At 44.5% G+C, this 25,989-nt stretch overlaps 1 protein-coding gene across 1 annotated transcript in view; it reads left to right on the top strand.

Annotated features, from left to right (window-relative positions):
• The first annotated feature begins 1,078 nt into the window (after positions 1-1,078).
• Positions 1,079-25,989, top strand: part of LOC102103401 (uncharacterized) — a 71,601-nt gene continuing 46,690 nt past the window's right edge. Inside the window, exons 1-3 of the mRNA XM_005532809.3 lie at positions 1,079-1,685; positions 21,065-21,137; positions 22,404-22,894. Of these exons, the coding sequence (XP_005532866.2) occupies positions 1,581-1,685; positions 21,065-21,137; positions 22,404-22,894 (669 nt within the window). The 5' untranslated portion in view covers positions 1,079-1,580. The remainder of the gene's footprint in view (positions 1,686-21,064; positions 21,138-22,403; positions 22,895-25,989) is intronic.

The raw sequence follows: 25,989 nt of genomic DNA, 5'->3' as shown, positions 1-25,989 counted from the left end.
TGTGATTTCAATTTGGTATGAACTGGGGGAAAAATAGGTGAAAACAAGTCCATGATGTGAATGCAGAACTCACAGAACATGTATGGTTTAACAGCTGAGACAGTGTCCTACTGCAGACATCTTCTAAGAAGACACTGTCTATAAAGCAAAAATTTTGTTTTCTGGCTCAGACTCTGCTTGTTTTACTCCTTCATGAAAAAAAACACTTCGCTAAGTGAAGCTGAACTGAGGCCCTTTCCCCCTGCAGCAAAGATGTGCTCTCTCTTTTCCACACTCACCACTTTAGGAGTGCTCTTTCCTTATCTTCTTACAGGCCTGCTGGCTGAGAACTGGGAGCCCACAGTCAACCAGCTTTTGCTCCTCTGGAATTTGTACAGAAGCACAGATCTCTGCAATGCTTTCTAGCTTGTCCCAGGAGAAAGGTTGGGACAGAAGGCTCTGCTGTCCTCAAGGGACCGGTAATGGGTAAAACGGACCTTTCACCTGGACACGGGGAGTTCATCGCTGGAACGGAGCCCTTTGTTGTTACTGCTGGCAAACATGTCGGCGGCTTCTTGTGGGTTCAGGGTGGCTGGGAGCCTATCAGTCAGTCCTTGATAATTTTCCTGACTATTTTGCCAGGGAGGTGATGGAGGACTGGCTCGGAAATGGGGCATCTTGCTTGTGTCCGAGGATAGCTGGTGCAGCAGGAGTTGGTGCAGCAGCGCCTGCGCTTCTGTGGGGAAAGGCTGTGGCGAGCTTCCCCGCTGCTGCAGACCCCACGCAAGTTCCCGGGACTTCAAGGGACTCCCGGGACTTCAAGTTCAAGGGACTCGGGACAGGACCCACGAGCCCTCCCTACGGATCTGTGCTCTGAATCGGAGAACAGGACAGATAGATCACGGCATCCCGTTTTGGGATCCCTGGATTGCGAGTCAGGATGGGGTAGCGCAGAGGCAGCTACTACTCCGCTACATCCCGAGCAGAGCCCGCCCAGGTCGGGGACTCAAGGAACGCCGGTGGCTGGGAAGGGCCGGTGACCCTTTAAGCGGAGTCCCCGCCCCGTCCCGCCCCGTCCCTCCACGTCGGGCCAGCGTGCTGCGCTGCTGCCGCGCCGCTTGTTACAAGTTTCCCGTGGCGGCGGTGCCGGAGGAGCCGTGGGGCAGCGGCAGCGGCAGCGGCGGGGCGCGATGCCCGATGCTCACCTGGGGCTGGCTGGGCGGGAACGCTGCCATGAGCGGAGCCCGGCACCTCGCCCAGGATGCTCTGCCGTCCCGCAGTGAGCACTCTGCGACGAGTGTCTCTTGTCCCCTGTAGCACGCTGCCAGCTGGTACCTCCCTCCTTTCTGAAGCGTAACTGGGGAGGGGGTGGAAGGCAGAGGAAGTTTGGTGATCAGTTTTTTTCTGTAGGCTTTGGAGAGGGATTCCCTTTGCCTCCCAGCGGGAAGGGCTGTAGGACAGGGTACGGTGGCGTAGGGAAGGGGGCACAGCTGGGAGCCGTGCCCTGCCGCCGTGTACCTGGGGTGCTGGATGCGAGCTCCGCGCAGCTCCGCCGAACGTAGGGGCAGCGGCGCGGCAGATGCGGATGCGTGCGTGTGTGTATGCTTAACCCTTTCTTGGCTCCTCGGATTTGTACCATGCTGAAGATCCTCACCAAAAAGCTCAGGAACCAGAGTTTGAACGAAATTCAGTCTTTCCAGCTAAAGGTAAGAAAAGCCGGCTTTGTCTCGGTTGTTTTTTATCCCCTTCAGGTGGCTACTAAGAGGGCCTTGAGAAGCTGGAAACTTGCAGTGTTTTTTATGCTGGGTCAGTTTCCTCTCAGCCAGTGTGCTCAGGAGGAACTGGCCTAGGCTGTATTTCCGTTACTTAAAGTCCCGTTCTGTTGCACTCAGAATTATCCTGCACAATTCAGATAATACAGAAAGGTGTATGAAGACAGGTGTATCTGTCTGTTATTTAGAATGTTTTCCTTTTGATGGGATTCATATTTAACTGTGTAGGCATTTGCCTAGATACCTTTGGACGTGTGCAATCTGTAGCCTCCCAGCCTTCTCCAGGCCAGAATCACACTGTGCTAGGTACTGTACAAACATGATTTACCTGAAATGTCTTTCAGCTCATTATTTGCATTTCTCTCTTGTGTGGTCCTGAAGGCCAGTTTGCAGGCTGGATCATTGCATTGACCCATGCCTTTCCAGATTCTTCTTACATCCTTTTTTAATATTTAAAATAAAACTGAGGACCACAGATTCAGGATAAGAACTGTCTAAGCACTTCCTGCCAAATATAAAGAGGAATTTTTGAGCCATGTACCACGGGATAAAAATGGAGCCATGACGAATGAGAAAAAAAATACCCAGTCCTGATTGGCAAAATCGTTGTGAACCAAGGGATACCCCCTGAAATCAGCAGTTACTCTGGATTAGCACCAGTACTGTGGGAAGTGTAGCACATGGCCCCAAATTAAAGAAGGGATCTGGGAAAAGTAGCAGCCCTCGTTGCCTGAGTTGGGGGCTGGGGATCTGTATATCAGACTCCAGTGGATTCTTTTGTATGTGTTACACAGAGGCTCATTGCCGTGTGGCTGCACTTCTGCGCAGTCACTCTGGACAGGCTGACGGCAGCTTTGATGAAACATCAGCACTGTTTCTAACAAAGTTTGCTGTACTTCCTTCGGGGATTGTACATTCTGTGGCTCTCAGGGGAGGCAGGGTTAGATTTTATTTTTGGAAGTAAAATAAGGGCAGTGCTTTAGGTTGTAGTGGATTGATTCAGTGCATACTATCTGCAGAGGCAGTGAGGGTTTATTTTAACAATGTTTCTGGGCCTTATGGTTGCAATCTCCTTTAGCTTTATTGTTTATCTCTTGGGGCTTCAGGTTGTGAAACTGTGAGAATCTTTGGAAGGAGCTCTCAGAGGCCTTCAGGATGCTTGGAAACATGCAGGAAAATGTGCATTGAGTGGGCATCTGCAGCCATTTTGTTCATGTTAGTGCCAAGGTTTTGTGCTCCAGTCAGGTGGTCTGCATTTTTGCAGGCTTAGTGGAGAAAGTTAAGCTTGCACTATGCCTTGCTTGCAAGGTTAATGTGTAGCCCATCAGGGCTGTCTTTGAAGCCTGCAGTGGGGAGTGCTACAATGACTGGTACACATGTGTATGGGCAGAACGCCAGACTTGTGACCTCTGGGTTTAAATCGGTTTTGTAGGCCTTTGGGGACCATGTGCAGCTGCCCTTGGTTGAACCTTGCAGCAGCATACTAATTGCTTAATGGAGTGTGCAGTTCTCTGTCTTAGGTGTTGGACCAATGCTCCTTTCAGGTACGGACCCTGGGTAGGTGTCACAGGGGGTGAGCTGTGTGGAAGCTTCTGGTGGCTGTGCTGTGCATGGACTCTGTGTCAAGGCCACATGTCCTGTACCATTTTGCTCTACTGCCCTCATGATGTGGGGCTGCCAGGAATTGACCAGCCTTTGGCCTTATTGGCCTTGTCTGTGTCTATGCAGGTCTGTATGTATTCTGGCTTGTATGGTATATGCATTATTTAAAAGGTCCTGTGTGCTGTCATTGAAACTTAGTGAAAAGTTAGCTGAGAGCACAGAATCAGGTCTGTAGAGGTCTGTAGCCCTGTAAGTGAAGAATGAGCATCAAGGTTGGATAGAGTAAGAGTTGGTCTACATTCACTATGCAAACCAAGTGCTTTCTGAGCTTTACTAACAGAGTGCTTAGCTGCTCTTCTCCTTCATTGCCCACTCACTTTATCACTTTATGACCTTTTTGGGAAGTTCCCAAACTCAAGGAAAAGCAAGCTGCTGTTGTCCTTCTAGCTTACTGAAATTAGCCAAAGTCCAAGGAGACTGTCCTTGAGTGAATTGTCAACTCATTTTTACAAGTGTGGAAGATTAGACCAACTTTAGATTGGCATCCAAGCTTTGAGAATCTTCTCAGAATGAAATTTATGCCCACTGTAAAGGTTTTAATTTTGCATGATGTGTCCCAAATTGGTTTAGTGTGGCTGTGATAGGTCCTCCTAGTCTTTCCCCAGGTGGAGAAGCTGAGAGGATGCCATGGCCTTCTGTAAGAGAAACCACAAAATATGCATGCTTTGGGTGTTGATATAATGGACTTCTGTTTTTACATTCTAAAGCTGGTCTTTAGGGAGTTGACAACTAGGGCCACTCAGAGGACTTTGACTCAAGAGATGTGCTGGTATGTCTCAGAAAGTGTCCCTTTATTTCCCTTTCACCAGAAGTTACCATGGTGGGAAGGGAGGGACTGACTCTTCAACACTTCACTGTTGGGTTAGCCTGTTCAGACGGCAGTTTCTGATAAGGGTGGCTGGGCTGTCAAGTGTGATAGTTAGGGTTCAAATTTGAATGCCTTGCTTTGGAAGACAGCTGGCCTTGCTTCACAGAATCCCAGAATGGGTAAGATTGGAAGGGGTCACAGTGGATCATCTGTTCCAGGCTCCCTGCTCAAGCAGGGTCATACTAGAGCACATGGTACGGGATTGTGTCCAGACAGTTCTTGACTATCTCCAGTGAGGGAGACTCCACAACCTCTCTGGGCTTGGTCACACACAAAGTAAAGGAGCTCTTCCTTGTGTTCAGGTGGAACTTCCTGTGCATCTGTTCCTGCCTGTTGCCCCTTGTCCTATTGCTCAGCACCACTGAGAGGAGCCTGGCTCCATCTTCTTGACACGCCCTCTTTAAGTATTTATATACATTGATGAGATTCCCTCTCAGTTGCCTCTTTTTGAGACTGACCAGGCCCAGTTCCCTCAGTCTTTCCTGGTAAGAGAGATGTTCCAGTCCCTTAATCATCTTTGTTACCCTCCACTGGACCCACTCAGGAGCTCCGTGTCTCTCTTGTACTGAGGAGCCCAGAACACAGCACTCCAAGTGTATTTCACCAGGGCTGAATAGAGGGGCAGGATCACCTCCTTCAACCTGTCGGCAAAATGCTCTTCCTAATGCACCCCAGGATACCATCAGCCTCCTTGGCCACAGGGCACACTGCTGGCTCATGGATGGCTTGTTGTCCACCAGGAACCACAGGTCCTTCTCCACAGAGCTCCTTTCCAGCACCTGAGCCTGTGCCAGGTCCATGGGGTTATTCTTCCCCAGGTGCAGGAAGCATTTACCTCTGTTGAATTTCAGAAGGTTCATCTCTGCCCATCTCTCCAGCCTGTCCTTCTCAGGGGCTGCAGAGTCCTCTGGGGTATCAACCACTCCTCCCAGATTTGTGTTATCAGTGAACTTGCTGAGGAGGCATCTGCCCCTTCATCCAAGTCATTGACAAATGAGTTAAACAATATTGGGCCCAGTATTGAACCTTGGGGAATACACTAATGACAGGCCTTCAGCCAGACCGTGTGCCACTGGTTATGACCAACAGCCAATTCTCAGTCCACCTCACTGTCCACTCATCCAGTCTGCACTTCCTGAGTTTGCCTATGAGGATGTTATGAAAGACAGTGTTGAAAGTCTTGCTGAAGTCAGCACAGACAATGTCTACACTCTCCCTTTATCCAGCCAGGTAGTTGTTTCATTGAAGAAGGTAATTTGGTTTGTCAGGCATGCAATTGGTAAATTCATGCTGACTACTCCTTGTCATCCGTGTGGATAGACATGGCTTCCAGAATGAGGGGTTCCATTACATTTCTAGGTATTGAGGTGAGGCAGACTGGCTGGTAGTTCTCTGATTCCTAATTGTTGCCTTTTTTGAGGACCGGGATAACATTTGCTTTTTGCCATTGTCAGGCACCTCTCCTGATTGCCACAGCCTTTCAAAGATGATCATGAATGGCCTAGCTGTGGTATTTGCCAGCTTTCTCAACATCTGTGGAAGCATCTTATCAGGGCCTGTGAACTTGAGGATGTCAAGTTTTCCTATGTGTCTTTCCATTGGATACTTGTGCCCCTGTAGCAGGGTCAGCATGTTCGCTCCTGAGCTCTTGTAGTTGATAGCACAGCCTGTTAGCTTAAGAGCTTCAGCTCTTCAACCTTCAGCTTATGTGGCAAAATTCAAGAAAGGAGAGGGCATTGCCTAGTGCCTCAGTCTTTGGTCTACCTCTTGCTTCAATGGCCTGGTGTTATTTGCTAGAGATTAGGAATTTTTTCTATTTAGGAATATTTGCTACAGATTCAGGAACCTTTTTAACTGCTTCTGGCCAGAAGTGGATCTGGCTTTACAGGTTAGGGGTCATCTTTGGTAACAACTGGCAGCTGGCTCTGTTCCAGAGCAGATGACACAGGAGAAAAAAGTGAGATCAGGGAAGTGTATTCAGCTATATATTGTAGTGAAATGCTTCAAACCAGGAAAGTGAGAGGGGCCTGTAAGGCAAGGCCTAATTTTATTTTTCATGTTAGTTGTCCAATATTACAGTCTAGTGTAGTTTTTTTATTATTTTCTTTCACAGTTTTAGACTTGTAGCCCTGAGAAGCACTTTCTGAACTATTAAGTCAGGCTGATCAAGGAGCTTTTGAAATGCATATCTTGGGCTTGCATGTGGGTTTGTGATGGTGTACTGATATTGAGCCCTTAAAAGTGTTCTCTAACCAGCTTCATCGTCTTTCTGCAAATCATATGTCTTATTCATCCCCACTGTTTGGGGTAGGGGTCTCTCACACAAATGTGTTTCTTCCAAGTTTCTCTTTAAGTCTTGGGGCCTTGCTATTTATCTAGTGGCTAAAGTGTGAGTGTCTGTTTCCTGAGCTTTGCTTGCAAGCAAGCTCCTTCAGGCAGGGAGCATCTGGCTAGAACAAGTCTGTACATTGCCAGTCAAACTAAGCCCTTAATTAGTGGCCCTAGGTGTTATCCGAATGAAACAGTTGGATTGTGGTGTATTAAAAAATTAACTGGCTGGAACATGCAGCTAAAGAAAACTGAGCACTTTAAAGGTGGCAATTTCATTCTAACTTTGCTGTTGACACAAACAACTTTGGAGGTGATACAACTGATGTTCTAATCCACAAAAGTTGTTAAATTACTTAGATACTTTGTCTTGGGCAGAGATAATACAGACATGTTTGTCAGTTCTTTAATGTTGATCAGTGATACAAGATCATATGTGAGTGTTCTGGCAACAGATAACTGTTTCTCTTCTGCAAAACTTTAGCCTTATACTTGCTGAAAGGGAATTGTGTGCTAGGTACTAACAAAGCCACTAGTGTCAGTTCTCTTCATGTACCCTTGCAGTGTATATGTGTGCATACACAGCACTGGGGGCCAGAAGGTCATCTGAGTTATTTTCTACAGGCGTCTGTATCTGGAATCTGCTATGAGACTCTGGTCTGGCTGGCCAGCCCTGACAGGCAACTGGGAGTCATCTTCATCCTGCCTGTATGAAGGGGATTCAGCTGTCTGTGCAAAGTGAACGTCAAGCTTGCAGGCAGTGACTTCTGCAATCATGTCCCTGTAGTAGCTTGTTACTCTTTAGAGCAGGGAGCATTATTTTTTTTTCTCCTTAGACCAAAAAAAAAGAGTGGAGTACCATTATTATTGATGATGCACAGTTAGTATGCTTTGAAAGATCTGCATAAGTGCTCAGGCTTACTATGAATGAGGACAGACTGATTTCTTTGGGCTGATTGTTTGCCATGTGTCACGGGTCTTCAGCTTGACACAGGGAAAATTTAGCTTTGTCTGCTGCAGTGTAGGTAGGTTTTCTCTCCTTTGTAGCTTTTTCAGCAGATGCCACCAAACAGGTTAATTCCTCTAGAGCTGCAGGACTCTGTTTTACATTGAAACTTTGCTTTTCTTCCTGTTACATCAGCTGGTTATGTTAGATGCTTCTGGTTTGTTGTAATCTCAGGAAAGACAAAAACACATGAATCCAAGTGTGTAATTACAGTTGTGACTTACGGAGTATCTATGAATATGCCTTAAGTTAGGCTTGTGATAATTTGGACTGAAAATATGTATGTTAGTGGGTTAGAAATGCTGTGATAGATACTTAGCTAAGGCAAAGAATAGAACAGGCAATCCCAGCCACTTTAAGCCTCAGGTTTTTGAGATTTCTGCTTGAGGCACTGTAAAATAATAGGTTTGCGATTCTTTCTACTTGGCTTGAAGGTCTGAATCTTTAAGGGTTGTCATCTTTTCTGTGCAGACATTTAGCACTGATAATCTCCTGTAATGACTTAATTCTTAAGAGTGGTACTTCAGAAAATTTACAGATACTGCAAATACAGCATCATGGGGCATTCATTGGCATTGGGGTAGTTTGTTAAGACATTCTCTCAGCTGGCCTTTATGACTGATAGGAAATGATGGCTAGCTTATAAAAAAGTCCACCTCCCAAAGGCACAAAGAAATCTCATTAGTTTTCCTTGTATTTCCCAATTATTGGTTTTTATCTGAATGAAAAACTGAATTCTGAAAAGTCAGTATTAAAAAAATCAATATTATAAAGCTATATATTTAACCTTGGGATTTCAGTGATAACTGATTATTTTTCTTTGCTGGATAGTGCCGTTCTGTATTTCCTGCTGTCCTGCATTCTCCTACAAGTTGCAAATTTGTTGCACTGTTTGGGATGCTAAATGTCTTTTTGGGCATGAAAAGAACTCATAGTTGAGGTGAAAATAGAAAGCAGAACGAGGTTATTATTTATTTTAATTATATGGCTTTCACAAAAAAGTGGGTTTACCGCTTTTTATAGTAAAAAGCAAGGCTTGCATCTGTTAAGGAGAGTTCTGTGGAGTGGTGGGTGGGCAGGGCACCACTCTGCTGTATTGTGTCAGCCTGGCCAGCTTCCCTGGCTGTTCCTGGAGCATGCCTGGGGTCACAGCAATGTTGGGATTCCTCAGAACGGGAGCCAAGGGCTGTATTCCCTTTTCAGCGGGAAGTAACACTCCCACACACATTGTAGACAGTGCCAACCCCTCCCACCCCCGTGCCTTTATCTGTAGCCCCTGTTCTCCTATTGAGTGGGATTCAGGTTGCCGGGTGATCCAGCACTTCCTAGCAACCGACATCACAGGTATGTGTGTGTGCTTGGCCGTGCTCTGCCGCAGGAGCTGCTGTACGTGGCCGTGGGCAGTGCCTGTTTGTTCTCCTGCCACCGGTGACCAGCAGTCAGCCAGACAAGGTGTTTGCGAATAGGCATCAGAACCATCCACAAGTACTCAGTGTGAACACCCAGGCAAGGATTTAGAGAAAAGCCAGCTAGTTGTGATCTTTATGTGCTCTGGAAGCATTACCTGTGCTGTGAACTCTGCTGTGACCCAGGCCTGAAAGTTGATGTAAAGTATGTATGGCCCAGTGTGGCCTATGCAGAGCTGTCTCCATGCCAGTGTGGGCACAGGGCTACCCAAGACGTGGGGATGCAGCAAGCAGGTGAAGCACAGTTCAAAGAAAGTTTCTTCTGGATCAGCATGGTTACTCCTTGGGGGTGGACAGCTCAGGGTGTCTCTAGGCATTTCTTCCTTCTCTTGCTGTGTTCTTGCTTTTTGTGCCTTTATAACCTCCTCTCTGCCATAAGCTGGTCTGTTTGGACAAAGACCTGGCATCCTCAGTCTATATGTCACACTGAATTGATCGGTTTTTGTAGGACAGGCATTTTTAGGCTGGGGCATCTTGGGAGCTGGCTGATCAGGGAGAGCAGATATTACATGATAAGTAGTTTTTTTGTGGGAGGTTTTTTTTTTCTTAATCTCATTTGTAGTCACTGTAGCACACCAAGTGCTCAGCTGGCTGAACTTCTGCTGTTGTCCTACTGAGAAGCTCTAGCAGAATGGGAATGCCACAACAGAGTACTCTTGTGAAGAACTCACATGATTAGTTATCTGGTCCACCATTGATGGCTTCATGGAGGGTGAAATACCATGGTTGCTTATGGAAACTTCCCATTGGATTTGCATGTAACAAAGTATTTTACTTGGTAAATTTGTACCAAAGCTGTCACATGACTGCATGTGCAGTAATCTAAATCCTCGTTCTTTCTAGTTATTCTGTGTTAGTACAGCAGAATGTCATCTAAGGGTGGCAGGGGCTAAAAGCCAAAAGAAGATTCTGTGCTTTACAAAGCAGCTGGTGTGGACCATCCCCTTGTTTCTTTATTTCTAGCCCTCTCAGCCCCTGTCACTCTTCTCCAGACAGCTCATCATCCAGGCTCATCCTGCTGCAGAGAACTTCAGGTTGCCAAGACCTGAGCTGTGGTGCTGGGAACAGATTGATGTCTGTGCTCCACTGGCATGCACCCTTCAGATGAGTGTTGTGAGTGAGGAGAGGCAGTGAAACCTGGGTTGGTATCCCTAAGGCATGGTAGCCCGGTAGGCTGTGGGCTGCCTTCATCAAACAGCATGACTGGGTTGGTTGGTCTTTCTACCCAGCAAACATACCTGAGAAAAGGCCTTTCCAGCTTTGCCTGGATTCATGTCTAGGTTTTAGAAGACAGGTGTCTGCTAGGGAGAGCAGGAGCCTCCCTTGGAATGAAAATGTAGACCCCCTCCCTCTGAATTATTATAATTCTGAAATCAAGAGGCTCTCAGGCAGAGATCTGGGGATAGGAATAACAGTTCTTTACTAGTATATATAACAAAGCACACAAACAACAATAACTACAGAGTTAACAACGAAACAGAACCAGGGACCCTGTGACAGCCTTCTCGGCTGAGACGGGAAGGGATGGAGGAGAGGCTTTGCTTCACAAACCCCTCGGGCAGCCAGTCCCGGTGCTCCTGCAGGGCTCCGAGGAACACTCAGCTGGAAGAGCAGGAATGAGCTGAGATCCTGGGCTGATGGATGAGGTGTATCAGCAGCTCCATAGCAGTGGCTGGCACTGGCATGTCCTGGCAGGGCAAGAGATGTGAGCCCCACCAACAAAGGAGAAGAAGAAGCAGCACCTCCATCTGGGTGATGGCAAATTCCCTTCTCCCCACAGCAACAGTTCCCAGCAAAAGTGTCCTATGAAGCTGAAGAAACCATTAAAACTGTCCCTGCCCTCCCTTTTTCCTGTCCCCCCTTCCCCCCTGGGCCCAGCCAATCTCTTTGTGTTTCTCAGGTACCCACCAAGTACCAGCAATCAGGTTTTCCTCGCAACTAATGGATAAAAATTCTACAGGTGAGCCAGAACTAAAGGAAGGAAGCCTAGCCCCCAACAACTCACTTTCTCATTCTAGTTCCAGCATCAGGCTATATGAGATATGAGTTCAGGGCTTTAAACACTTTCTAAGGAGGAAAAGGAAACCAATGCCTGAGTTTAGGTCTCCAGAGGAGGCTTTTATTAATCATGTCTCCCATTTCATGGATAGGTTCACCTGAGGTTTGTTGCCTAACTTCAGGGTAGATGGTCCTTATCTAAATCTAGATTTACAAAAGGATGGGAGACGTCCAAATACCTCAATATTCATAAACGTCCACAATGAGAATAGGTGGGCCTTGGTTTCTGATATATCTAGGGACCAAATTATTGGTTGGTAGCTGATTAACTGATTTGTCTGGGCTACAAACCTGGTTTTGAGCCAGGATTTCAAGGAGATCACACAATTTGAGTTGCTGATAGCACAAAGATCCTATCCCTTCACATCTATTTTATTCAGCAATCTGTCTCATTTTACTCCTTCCTAATGGGGTCACATTGTTTTCATGATGCATGCTGGTTTTTATTTGACTGATGTCCTTACTTCTTGGCATGACACAATCTGCCAAGCTCTATATGGGCATAAGATGAGAATAAAATTTCCTCTGGTTGAATGGGTAATTTCCCATCTTAAGGAAAGGTGCCAGACAGGCAGCTAGGTTCTCCAGTTTGCTGAGAGTGTGTCTGGATGTAAGCTGGAAAAATATAAAATAATCCTTTCATATCCTGTCACCCAGTTATTACACACAAAGCCAAGTGGCTGTTCCAGACAGTTGTCTGCAGCCAGACTATTCTTCTGTGTGCATCTTGTTTTTTTTTTTTAATAATTTTTCTCTTTATTCCTATGAGTTGGTTATTTCAAGGGAATAAAGTTCTATGGCCAAAAGCTAATTAAGAGGAAAGAACAGAGGTATGTGGTGTGAAGAACATAAACTGAAATAATTTAGAGGCTTAAAAAATCACCCATGTATAGATTTTTGTTTTCCAGAGAACCCTTTTTGTTCTGCCTTGGACAGAGCCAATCACTTTTGGGAAACCCCTCAATGGTGTTTTGCAGAGGGCTGCAGTGCAATGCAGCTTTTCCCATCTTGCCCCTGAATTGATATGTGGGGATGCTAATTTAGTATTTGGTGCTTGGGCACTGTCTCAGTAGTACTCTGTGGTGGGGTGAGTTGGACCTGAAAGAACACTGTCACACTTTGCTCTGTGCATCCCCCAACATTGTGACATTACAAGTAAAGGCATGGTGCTCTGTGTCCCACTTCCATGAATGAGATTTAGGAGCATCTGTTCCATGTTAGACCTACAATTTCCTCCAGTATCCTGCCCTCCTGCATTAGTAACCCAATAAGTTTCTTCTATCTAAACCTGTTCATTTTATATCATCAAGTCTGTGTAGGGTGTTTACATCCAGAACATCCTGTGACAAAGTATTTCACATTTTAACTGTACGCTGTCAAATGACCACCTGTTATTCGTTTAGGACCTACCTCATACTGATTTAATTTTGTGCCTTCTGTGTTGTATATTGGAGAAGAGAGCAAATATTCAAATTCTTCCTTGTGCACTTATTTCCAGGCCATCCCTTCGTGTGTGGGATGATCTGACAACCCATTTGTCAGATTTTCCCAACTAGGAACCATTTGGAATCACAAAACATTTATCAGGAAATGATCTGGTGCAGTGAGGGACATTGCAAGTTATGAAATGTTTCTAACTCTTACTTCGAAGGTGCCTGACCAGATGGATCAAAGGCCTGGTCTGAAAGGATTATCCTACTGGTTTGCTCTCTAATAAAACACGAGAAATTTGGTGTAAATCCACAGAGGTGAAACAGCTCTTATCTGCTTGCACTCAGAGGGGATAATATGAGATTTTGAGGGGAGGAGAAGCCTGAAATATCTCCTGTGCTCCAAATGTATTTTCCAGCCTGACTAAGACATTGCTCCTTGTATTTGCAAATGTGGCTAATGTAGTTCTTTATGGCTGAGCAGAGGTGAGTGTTGAGTGAGGTCTCCCAACACGAACAGCTTCTCCTTAGCTAAGGAAGTGTCTCAGGGCAAAGGCAGTTGTCCTCTGAGTCTTTTGAGTAGGGAATGGAAAAACTGGTACCAGATGTGTTGCTTATGGCAGCTGCTGTCAGCTGTGCTTCCCTGGTTGAGGGCACTCATGGAATGCTGATGAGTTGCTGTAAACTGCCCTAGAAGCTAGCCTGTGCAAAGAAACCTTTTCCCATCACAGCAATATAGGAACTGAGCTAGGCCAGTGGGGGTGGGGTATGAGTCGGGAGGGGTGTATTTAAATCCCCGTGGACAAGGCAGGAATGGTTGGCAGTGGTATGAGCAGCCAGCTCTCATCCTCCCTCCCTGACTGGTAAGATCAGCTATTAGAGGTGCCTTTCCGGTTATAGGTGTCCCTTGTACTGTCTTCCTCATATGTCTGCGAGGGTTTTCAGCCTCTGATAAATAGTGTTGCTCTTAATCTGTTTGGAGCTGAGGTTTAGCAGCAAATGGGCTGTAAATTAAAGATGGAGCTAAGTCACTGTATTTTAATGCATAAAGAAAGTCTTTAATCCTTCAGGATCCTTTTTGTCTTTCTGGATTACTATGCTTTGTGGTGTCAACACTACTGAATAACACTGCTTCTACCGGGAGTGAGCCAGGCGATTGCCAGGGCTCCAAGCTGAGAGTTGTCACCGTTTACCTCCTTTGCAAAGGGATCTCTTTGCATCACAACTGTGTTGCTGCTTCTTTCTAATACCTGCTTTCCAACACTTTGCCACCTTTTTCTTTAATAGTTCTCATCTGAACTATGCTGTCTCCCCTCATAGGATGAGAAAGTTAACAGAGGAACCCCAGCCTCCATAAGAATCCGTGAAGCTTGGGTATTAGCCGCAGCTCTCTTTACTGCAGCAGCAAAGCTGTGAGTAGACTAACAGAGCTTGAGTTACTCAGTTGAGAAACTCTTGTGTGGTTCTATCACATGCAGGTGACTGCCACGCAAGGCCAGGCTGTGCTCGGTATCTGTATGGTGCAGAACCTGAGTGTAGGAGCTTTGTGGGACACTTATTGGGAAGTGGCACGCCTGTGAGCTTTACATGCAGGTAGAAGTGGAGTTGAAGGAGTGTATGGTTTCTGTGACTTGTAGTAAGAGTTATAAAGCTTAACTAGCCTGTTAAGCTAACAACATAAAGTTAGTTTGAGAATTTTTTAAGAATTCTTGCTACCAGAAAGAGTGATAGATATGAAAGCATGGAGCAGCACCATTCCCCTGGCTCCCATGCTGCAAAAGCAGTCTTACTTTGGAACACAGTGGACTGGGAAGTCAAGAAGGAAATTGAAGGATTAAATATTCTATTTCCTTGGTAACACCTTTGTTACCAGACTCCATCCACATGCTGAGTGAGGGCTGTAGTGACTTTGTTTTATCTGTATTTTTAACAAGTGAAATTTATAACATTGAAACCATAGCTCCAAACATGACTGCAGCTATGTTTAACCAGACATATTTTTGTTCTCATAGTGGCTTTGAGGATAAATAAATTTAATGGGGTTCTTTCAGATTTGGAGTATTTTGGGTGGTAAGGAACAGAGCCTGAGTGGATTTTTATTGTCTAGGAGGCCTTTTAAAGACTAGTTTTTTAATTGATAGCATTCCTTCTGCGTCTGTTGTTGTCACAGAAGTGTGATGCCTGATCGGAAGTGTGCACGCCTCTATATGGGTGCCTATACCATTGATAGAACTGAGTCTGTTCTAATCTGTTTGCAAGTACTTATTTCTATTTTCATTGGAATTCAAAAGTATGATCTTGGTTTTACTCTTATAACAATATTTACACAGAGTTTCTGAGAACAGACCCAGGGTGGATAGGAGTCTCAATTGTAGGAATCAGCTGTATTCACTTCCCTGGGACTGGGGAACATGGTTTCTGGTGCCTGTGGAGTCCAAGTGTTGAAGCACCATAGGCTCACTGGTGGTGTATGCATACTTTTCTGGATTAATGGTGAAGCACTGGGACTTACTGGGTTTCTTGGAGTTTTTGGTTTGGTTGGTTTTTATTTTGTAAACCCCCTGGTGTTTTATCCTTTGTCTCCTGCAAAACCATCTCAGCTTAGCCCTTGGAAGAGCAAGGGAAGATCTTCAAAAAGAGGTTTGCACACTCCGAGTGCTGCAAATAGAACTGATGTGGGGCAGATGAGAGAGTGCAGAGAATCAGCTGTGTTGGCCTGAACCATGTTTTGACCAGTCAAAACAACAACCCTTTTCCGGGGCTGAAGCCAGCCCCACTGTACTTGTCTGCATAGAGTACACTGGTTTACTCCACTTGCAGATGAGGATCCCCAGGACTAGGGTAGTGTATCTCTGCTTTAGTTCTAGTCAGATTTGTCCATAGGTGTAAATTCTTTCTAGAAGCTGTAGAAAGTATGGTCAAAACACATGTATGTATTTGTGAAACTGCAGGTGGATGAGGAAGAGGATTTAAAATGAGGACGTAAGAGGACCAAGCATGTGCCTCCTCTCACCCATGCACCACTCATATCCTCACTGTTCTGTGTAAGCCTTGTGCCTTCCTTTCAAGATCTCGGTAACCCAACTTAAGTCCATGCTTCTGGAAATGCAGCTCAGTCATTGCTCCTCAGAACAGAATCTTGATTTCCGTGTTCTTTGGTTAATGACTGCAAGTACTTGCATCCTGAGAATTGCCAGTCACCATGTTTGGCAGTGTATGAGAATGGTAAGCACTGAACAAAAATAGTAACTGTACTGTTAAAACATTGCAGATTTGGCTACCTGTAGTGACTCTCTGCTTCCCTCACATTTATGAAACCACTGATAATTAATACATTCTAGGCCCATGCAGAAGGTGGCATTCCTACAACAGGAATTTTGGTGTCCTTGGCGTGTGTAGGGCTTAGAAAACAAGGGCTTCAGGGTGTGCTGTGTCCCACTAGCCCATCCCTGCTTTCATTTACTCTGACAGCTGCTCTGTCAAGCAGGACCAAGGACCATGTTCAATGATTATAAGCCCTGGGTCTGAGCTGTAGCCATTTGCAAGGAAATGGGGAATGGAGTTTGAAGGCCAGACCTACCAGGAAATTAAAAAGGAACATAGTAACATGGAAAAAATATTCTAGAAAAGCTTTTCCAAACCAGGATTGTTCTTGCTTGCAGTTTAGCTGTTGAAGGACCCCAGCTGTAAACCCCAGATATAGCCTGGGCAGTCACATCTCACATGTGGATGTTTGAAGATTGAACTGAACTTTAACATGGAGACTTTTCTTGAGGAGAGAACCAGCCTGTTGTACTAGCATAAATTCTCCCTGTAATACTGAATAGCTCTCAAAATTAAAGGAGATGTTGGGAAAGGAGTTACATGTTAATTTGAAGGTGTGTTTGACTCATTCCTTCCTTCCTCCTAATGTTCCATGGCTCAAAACTGCCTTTCAGTGTCCCATCTACCTTGTTTTCCTACTCTCTCTTATTTAGAGTTTCTTATAATTGGCAGGATGGCACCTCCCTCATTCAAGATGAGGCAGTGTCCCGTGGCAACTGAATTAGTTGTTGACCTGGAAAAATAACACTAGGAAAATATAGTGAAATGTTTTTGCGAAAGCCAAGCAATGAAATTGGAGCAGAGCCCTGTGCTGTAGGTTGCCCATGTCTGTAGCAGCTGCTCTGTAGGCAGTGTGGTGGGGGGAGGTAAGTGAGTACTGGTTTCATTCCTCCAGTCTGAAGTAGTGGAAACAGTTCCCCATCACAGAGATACCAGTAATCGTTGTTGAGCTCATCCATTGCTTTCTGGTTTTGTGCCAGGAGCCAGGGCATGAGACCAACTCAGCAAAGTCTCCTTCCAGGGCTCTTGGAAGGGACTTCACTTAGTTGCAGAGGTTTCCTGGACTGGTTGGCCTGAAGTGAATAAGCCTATGTCACAAACAGTCTTATACGTGCAGCACAGGTAGTATTGGCCTCTGCCAGGGAAACCACCTCCCTGGAGGTAAACTCCCTCCTTCCCTCCTTCCTCACTCCCAGAAGGAGATTGGGAGTGATGCCCTCCAGCCATGAAATGTGTGCATTCTTCACTCAAGCTGGGAACAAGGCATTTCCTGTGGTCAGTTGTATCTTTGTATTATCTCTTGCCCATAAATATACCTCAGCCACACCAAACCATGCTGTTGGTGTTTCAGGTTTTTAGAACAATACAGCCTTTAAGTGAAGCCTGTTGGGAGAGTTTTGTTTTGCCTTAGAAGTGAGATTTCTTATCCTTTGTAAGCTCACAGATGATTCTTAATGTCATTGCTTTTGATTGTATGATAGCAAGGTAATTTCTCTTCTGGAAGGCAAAACAAGAGGAATTCCACTTTAACATAGTGGTATGTTTTCATTTGATGTATTTCAGAGCTTTAGACTTTGAGGATGACCCTTTAGGACATGGGCAATTTCAACTGCAGTTTATCTCTCAGTTGACAAGCAGCAGTGTGATGAGAGGGACATATTTTTCTGTCTCTAGTATTTTCTTGTATCTCCTAGATTGTCTTTCATGTGAAAATTCCCTCAAAAGTGTAAGCTTTACTCTTAAGTTTCCTTAAATACCATCTGGTTATTTTACACCAACCTATATTCCTCACTAGAGATGGATGAAAAGTGAAATGCATGGGGAACTTAGTTTGTTTCTGTCTGACACAGAAGGAGTCTTTATCCTGACCAAAAGCACATCAAGTGCCAGAGCTGAAGGACCCAAGTGTAACACTGAGATTCTCATCAACAGGAGGCTGCTTTCTGATGCATTTGCTGAAGAAAGACTGAAGGGTGGATGGCCACCTGTCCTTTGGTTTAGGGTTTTTTTTTCCTTTTTTTTGCTTCTTTTGTCCTATAGCTTGTAAACATTCACACATCTATGTGAAGTGAAGATTTTATTCTATTCTCTTCAAATTTGCATGTTAAGGCAGAGAGTGTGTTGGGCACAGTCCTTGCAACTTTTCTAGTTGTTCCAGCTTGAGCAAGAGCTTGGACTATTGTGATACCAAGCGGTGTCTTTCAGTCAAAAAACTTCTGCAGTTGATGTGCTGTGAATGAAACCATGATCTGGTGGGACTTTTGACATGGAGTTTTTAAATTTTCTGTTACAGCAGTGCCACAGTTCTGAATTTCTGAGGAAAATGGGGCTGTACTGCTTTGGACAAAAGTAAATCTGTTGCTAATATAGGACAGGGACTGTAAAAGTGAGGCTGGAGGCCTGCACACGGTACTGCTGTGTTTAGTGAAATGTTTTTGAATGTTTAGGAAAAGGTTACTGTTAAGCCTGAGAAGAGTCAAGGGAGAGAATATTTATCTCCAGCTAGTCAGAGCATTAGTCTTTGATTCTGTAGATCTTTAGTTTTTTGGAAAGTCTTGTTATCCACACAGAGAGAGAATCCTTCTTTTGATCTTTCATTGATCTTTGCCTGTGGGGGGGTATCGTGGCAAGGAGTTGCAGGTAAAAAATTTCAGCTCTGCAAGATTAATGGTTAGCCTGCTGTGAATGATGAATGATGGTTCTCTGTTGGGGGACACGAAAGCTAGAGTCTCTGGTTTGAAAGATTTTTCTTTCAGGTGCTCTGAAGAAAGCCTCTAGCAAAGTGTTCAAGGCAACTCACAAGGGAATTGGTCTTTGGTTGCCTAAGGGAGTGGGGAGGGCTCAGCAGAGGAGAGTTACCCACATGAAGCCAAGGGCTGGCAAAATTGCACTTGCACAAGGAAGGGTGAATATTTTGGAAGTCCAGGACCGGTAGACACGAAGACCTTCAGATGTCAATCATTGACTCAAATCCAACTCCTGTTTAAGCATCTCAAGCCAGTGACATTGTGCAGTAGCTGTTTGACCTGCTTGTGCATTGGCTTTTTTTTTGGAAGCAGTGCTGTGCAATGTATTGACATTCACATTGTACAGAAACTGAAGCTGCTAGGTTTCCCACGCAGAGCTGCTAAACCTCACTGAAACCTCTGCCATGTCCAAATGAAAGGTTTTTATGTGGGAATGAGCCACAGACTAAGGTCAGTACCTCTCGAGTTAGAATGGGAGCCTTAGCTTTTGTAACGGAGACAGGACCTCTGTCTGTCTGTACAGCAGCTATACAATGGCACCTCAGTGTCAGCTATCCTCTCTATGAACTACCATGGTACAAACAAGATATTATACCTGCTCTGGGGACAACTAGAAGTCTCCATGTTTTGCAGTATTCTTCAGTGCCAGCTGCCTTTATTAAATGATAGATGTGTGTGAACATATACAAGAAAATTCTAGCTGTAGAAGGCAAAACAACGTCCTGCATTTACTTCAGGAATATCTGCAGTGGGGATAAATCTGCACTCTGTCCTGCCCAATTCATCTTTTGACAGTTTAGAATGTAGTTTAAAGAGTAGCAAGGAAGGAAGATATATTTTAATTTCTCAAAGAGCAATGTAAATGCAAAAAGGCAAAAGGTAGCTTTAAAGAAGGAGGGGAAAAAAGGTGTCAATGTGCTTTTCAGGGAAACAAAACCCCCCAAACACAGTCCTGGAGGATGGTCACAAAATTGTGTTGATTTAATAACTGTCAAATTCAGTATCAATCAGAATTTCTCAACTATTATTGTCTCTCTGCATCAGCAGTGTGTCTTTCATAAATACCTACTTCAGTGTAGCTCCTCTTTTGTGTCTCTGGGTGGCTAGAGCACTACAAAGACATCTTCCCAGGGTGGTGGAGGTAAAATGGGTCCAAATCAGTGTAATGGCTGCATTCTTGCTTCCTCTTCCATAAAAGTCAAGCACAGCACATCGAAGGTGTAAAATGGAAACTTAGCATGTAACCTTTTGAAACATATTGCCACTGGATTCTATTGTGAGCAAGTATTTTTAGGCATCTAAGAATGATGGCCATGTTTGTTATTCTGAGTAAAAAAGTGTAAGGAATAATGAAGTTCATCTTGCCGTGATCATGTTATTCCAGAACTGTTTCTTATAAAGGTTTCTTTTAAGTATTGCATTTTCCTTTGACCCATTTGGTTTTGGCTACTGCCAGAGACACATGCTAACCTGTGTAGCTCAGAGATTTGATCTAATAATTTCCAGGTCGGCTCTATGCAGCTGAACAAAAGTCACTTTAGTAACAAGGTAGGTAGGATTTCCTCTGTGTAGGAAATTCAGAAGCAGTGTGATCTATCTGACCTATAAAAGCTTGGTTTCAGATCTCTCAGCCCTCTCAAGAGACAGCTGCCAGGTTTGTTCAGTGTTAGACATGTTTTGAGTAAGTAGCTTGAAGTCCATTGGCTGACACAGAGCAAATGTTCCTAAAAAGTCTTGATATTGACAAAATATATGAATTGTTGTTACTCTTGGATCTTTCAAAGGTGTTCGGTGGTAGTGTAAATTATCTCCTGGAGGGCACAGCATAACAGTATTGTCTGTGTTTCTCTGAAATCATGTTTATTTTATTTCTATTAAATATTTCAAGGTTGTCCTGTAGGGAAGCAAGGTGAATCTGTTCTGTGGTGAATTGTGTGTGAACTTCAAGGGGAAAGTATGGGTACCTACACAGGATGGCTAAAGCTAACGTGCCACTTCCATTTGTGGATGCATTGCAAGATGATAGTGCTGTTAGCAGGATATGTCTTTATCTCGGCAGTGGAGATTCAGTTATCCACATGATGTGGATGTGGTGGGCCATGATGGTTGTAAGCTACGTGTCTGGGAAGTGAAAGGCAGGATACGTTCATTGTATTTGGGAAAGAGTCGGCAGTATAGTGTGGTGAAAACAACAGTAGGCTGTGTGTTCCGTGTTGCTGAAAGTAAGAGGATATAAGATTGGGGAGGTTGGGGTTGGGAGATGAGGATGTGTATACAGGAAGGTGCTATGGCTGGGTATGTGTGGTTAGATGGGGTGGATGACTGCAGGATATGGGAGGGGGAGGGTGGGGGAAGCGGCTTGGGCAGCAGCAGGGCATTGTTCAGTGTTCACAATGAAGCCTTTTCTTTCTCCTTGTCCCCTAGATCTCCTATCCCCCAAGTGATGAAGACAGTGATGACTCTGGAGAGAACCAGGAACTTGCTCAGATCGACAGAGGTAAAGGGATGAAGATAGATGGATCCTGGGATACTACGGCTGAAGTCAGTTTTTCACTTTTCACTTGTACTCTTGCAAGTGCCTCCTTCCCAGTCCCCAGTGTACCACAATCAGATGCATTAAATCAATCACCTTTGAAGCATCTGGGATCTCCCAGGGAGAGGCTGAAGTTACCTGAAGCTGCAGTTGCATTTTTACCACCAGAAACAGACATTATTACCCATGTGTTAAAATCCCAGTGCTTCAGACATGGGGCAGAGATTGTCCACAATTGTGCCAGCAGCAGAGCTGGGACTAAAAATTTATCTTCTATTCCATGCTTTTGCACTTGTGTCATCTTTGTTCTGGGTTTTCTCATTCTTGATATTTTGAGTTTTAACCTTCAGTTTCTTCATTCCCCTGGACTCATTATTTGATTATCTCTTTCCCTTCCTCCTAGACTGTTGGTATTGTGCAGCACTATTCTTGCATCTAGCGAGAGTCTTTGATAGAGAAGATACAGGTGCTCTGGTGTTGTTTTTGGACTTGCTATGGAGTAGCTTAGAGCTGCAGGTAAAATCTGTAGTAAATGCATCTCTTAAGTTATGCTAAGTTTGCCATTAGTGCAGGCCCTGTGCCCAGGATCAAGTGGATTCTTATGCAGAGGCAGCAGAAATTCAATTCCTGACCCACAGGACACGTCCTGTTAGAATTCAAATTCCTGCTCCATATGCTTAGCATAGAAAGAGCTCAGCAGAAGAGATCAAGCATGCCTAGCTTGTGGCTGAAGACAGGCTCTCTTGTGACCAGTCTTGTAATAGCAGACTTTTATTTCCAGAAACTAGATCTCATTTATTTGAGCCATAAAGGTGACGCTTAGAATAGCATAACTTACTTGGCTCTTTTGCCCTGAGAACTGGTCACTAGAAGTTAATAATTTTGGCTAGAGGCAAGTGCTTAGCAGCATACTTGTAAGCTCATGGCTTTTCCACCTTGAGGAGGTGAGGTGGGTGACAGATCTATGTTCTTTCTCTGGAACTAGACTTCCAGGTGATGGTTTGAAAGGGGACAACATCTGTCAGTCTGGTCTGAACAAAGGCCTGGAAAATTCCAAAGGGAAGCATTCAGCTGGGAAATGTTTCATCTGGGGAAGAGAAGGTGGGCAAACAGCTCAGAAGTTTGCTTGGGAGAAGATGAAAGCAACAGGTCAGGAGAACACAGGCCCATTTTATTAGTCTGTGGGACACATATCTCTTCTGCCAGTTCTCAATCTCCTCCTCCCACTAGAGAGAAGACGGAATTGTACCCTGACTCCTCTGGCCACAAACCAGCTCCAGAACCAAGAGAACCAGTGCTGCAAGGTTCGGGCCCTCTTTCATGCCAGCCTTGACCGCCACAGCTCAGAAGAGGAGCTGGAGCACATCAACCAAGAGTTTGCCACAGAGAAGCGGAAGTGGTCCCAAGTCAGCCGGCTCACCTGCTGCAGCAACGGCAACACCTCCTCCTCCAGTGATGAAGAAGTGAAGAGCTTGTGTGCGATGTCTTTCCGGCCCGTGGCAGAGCAGGGCGATGGCCTCCATGCCAGCCCAAGCCCTGTGCTGTTCAGTGCCTCCCCTCCCAAGAGACTCCAGCCCCTGGTACGGAGCCCGGCCTCTGGACGTTTAATCTTCACAAGTGTTGGGGCGGGCCTGGAGCAAGTCATGCCTTGTAAGAGACATCGACAAGGATATGGGGATAAGGTCAGCAGGCCCAGCCTTGACCTGGAAAAAATGCAGCAGGTAAGGCAGAACTTCAAGTGAGGAAAGCAGCATTACTTGAGAAAAAGGCATGGTAAGCAAAGACAGAAAAGGGTTATTGAGGAAGGTTCAGTAAATTCATAGGGTTGCTTCTTGTGGTCATGTCTTCAGGGGCATACTTTCAGGGTACTTCTGCTCTCTGTCTAGGATAAGTTGGGGTAAGTGTAGTTACCCCTCCTGAGAGGTAAAGGGTACTGCTTCTTGGGTGGCTCCTGCTACAGCTGGGCTGTTCTCTTGCTACCCCATGAGGAAGGCAGCACTTGTGCTGTCCAGTTCATTGCATGGCACAGGAACATAATCACTGGCATTTGCTTTCATCAAGTTACCATTTCCATGATTGACCTATATCACTTACTGCAAAATAAATTAATTGTTTAGGATGTTTAAAAAGAGCCTTTGGTGAAAGTGTTTGTTGACTGGATGGTGATAGGAATTTCCACTCTTGTTGACCTCCTTGGGCCTAGATCTCTTTATGCCTCCTAGGAGTTTTGTAGGGATGTAAAAGAGTGCTTTTTACCTTCTTAACACTTCATAAACTGCTTACAGTTTGGTCTAGATGCAGTTACTCTTGATATTTTGCAGGACTTTAGTTTGGCCTGGGACTGAGGTGTGGAAACACTATAAGTTCTATTCGTCTTTGCAGAGCCTGGGAAATGGGGCAGGCTGCCTTGTGCAGTTCCCATCTGGTGCTTCCCTTTCAAAAGGCCTTGCTGTAGAGTTTCACATCTCTTCATTATTTGTTTTGCTATTTCCATTGGTATAGTGTCAGTTTAAAAGGATATCTGCAGACAACTGCTGGCCCTAGTACATTGCAGTAAGTTAAAAACAATTACTTTCAGTTCTTAATTTCCTCTCATTAGGAAAGAATTTCACTGCCTCTGGTTGATTGGATGTACTAGTTTTAACATTGCTTGCAACACTTCCTTTAAACCTATAAGATGGACGTGCTAAAAGAAATGACTATGTATTTTTTCTTAAGATCTCTAAAAGTGAGATTTCTATTTCTCTGTTACATTGTTGGTTTTTCTCAGTCCTGCTGGCAGCATGCATCCATGAATGCACAATGCAGAGACTTGTGTTTTCAGTACAGTTTTCCTCACCCCCTTTTCAACCATCTAGCCAAGTTTCTGCTCACAGAACATTCAAAAGCCCAGTCTTGCATTTCACATCACCAAAATCTTCTACTGATACAGACAGACTTTAATTAGTCTCACATCCTTATGAGAGAAGAAGAAAGCTGTTAAGCCTGTGCCCAGCCTTCTATTTTTTTAGAGTGCACATGAGTAAATGTGGAAATATTTCTTTTGGCCCAGGTGATTTCTCTGATTTGGATCCCAGGCACAGCATCTGCCTGCTCTCCTTTAAGCTCCTTTCAGCACTATGTTAAGGAGTGTATTGATGAAGGTTAGGGGCTAATTTGAACAAGCTTTCCAAACTGTTGTTTTTTTCTGGGGAAACCTTGTGAGAATAATTGGCTTCCTTGTCTACTTGCTCTCCACTTTGGATTAATTGTGGTAAAGATTTTTGCAAAAGAAGTTGAAATCTGGAGTGAAGATGGCAGTGTGTTATTGAAAAAACATTTTTACTGTGGATGTCATTAATATTCCATGGTTGTGGTATCTGTGTTATAAAGAAAGGATAGTCAGCTGGTGGATTTAATTTTAAAGAAAGTGTACTGAGGGCACAACATGACATGACACACATATGCAAAGTGAGATGCAGCCTGAATTTCTATAAATTGTCATTAACTTTTATTAACTTTTATTAATGTTTATAAACATCTATTAATTATTATTTTATTTAATTTATTATTTTTATTATTTTTGTAATTTTAATTGGTTAACTTTCAGCCATTAGCATCTTGAAGCTTTATGAGTCTTTACTTGCTAACTGTACTTATTTCTCCTATGAAAATAATTCAGGAACTCCATTCCCCACTTACAAAATAGGACAACGGTGTTTGTTTTTTGATCTGTTTCCCTTTTTGTTAGAAAAATTGCTGTTATTAACTGTGTGTGTACATCTGGTAGGGTGTGGCATCATGTGTTTCTTAGTCAGGTAAACCATGCATATGAGGAATATTAATATTTAACAGGCTACTCTAAGGCTTCATCTGGGCTCTGAACATCAAGCTGTTCTTGCTTTGTGATTCTTACCTTTGCTATCATGTGCTTGCCTATGAGAATGAAGCTGAAAAGTTTATCAGCTAAACATTTTTTTTTGAGCAGCAGATGTGGCTTTTACTCTTATCCCTGAGCCTTACTTCCCATTCCTGAAGCTCTGTGCAGCTGACAGATGACAAAGAATATCAGGCGAGATGAATTTGGGACTGAAGCAAATGTGTCATGAGATAAGAAGACGCTTTGGGGGTGGGATGTGGTATGGGTAACTTAAGGGTGGATGAAGAGATGCCAAGTGCTTCGCATCAAATTCTGTTTATGTTGGATGGTGATGGAATATTGGTCCACAGAGTTGTGGTGTAGGGTGGCTCTGTGTTGGGATGTTTAAGAAGATTTTGCTTCTTCCCATGGGTCAGTGGCAAGTGGTGTCCAAATGTCTCCCTGTATTCCAGTGATTTGGTGTCTTTTGGTAAAAAAGAGGACCAAATTTGGGAGACAAGTGGGTCGGGGGCAATCAGAGTGCTTTTAAGAAGTTAGGCAATAGCTGTCCTTTCTTGGCCTGTGAATAAATGGAAATTACCATCATCCATGCCTTTCAGTTCAGCCTCCAGCAGCAGGGAAGGCCGTACCAGGAGCAGGTTTAAAAAGCCCTGTTTTGGTTAGATGCCAGGCTATGCCTTTCTACCTTCACAGGGTACAGTAATTCAGCCCTTTTGTGTTCCAGAGTTTGTTCTGTTGGTGGATGTATTTCCCACCTTGGCTGGTCAGCTGGCCACCCAGTGTCTCCCTGTTGGGGCCAAGTGAGGATATTTCAATATTGTATAATATATATATATTATATTGTAATACAATATAATAATATAATAATGCTATATGAGGATATTTCAATGCATGCTTTTCTTCACTTCTCCAAAGGACTAGACAATTAGCTCAGAAGGCTTCTAGTCTTTCCCTTAA

Source organism: Pseudopodoces humilis, chromosome 3 (assembly GCF_049639895.1).
Source record: "Pseudopodoces humilis isolate 2021_Gansu_Grassland_sample_001 chromosome 3, ASM4963989v1, whole genome shotgun sequence".
NCBI lineage: Eukaryota > Metazoa > Chordata > Aves > Passeriformes > Paridae > Pseudopodoces > Pseudopodoces humilis.
Note: the sequence above shows the minus strand (reverse complement) of the source record. Positions and strands in the feature narration are given on the sequence as shown.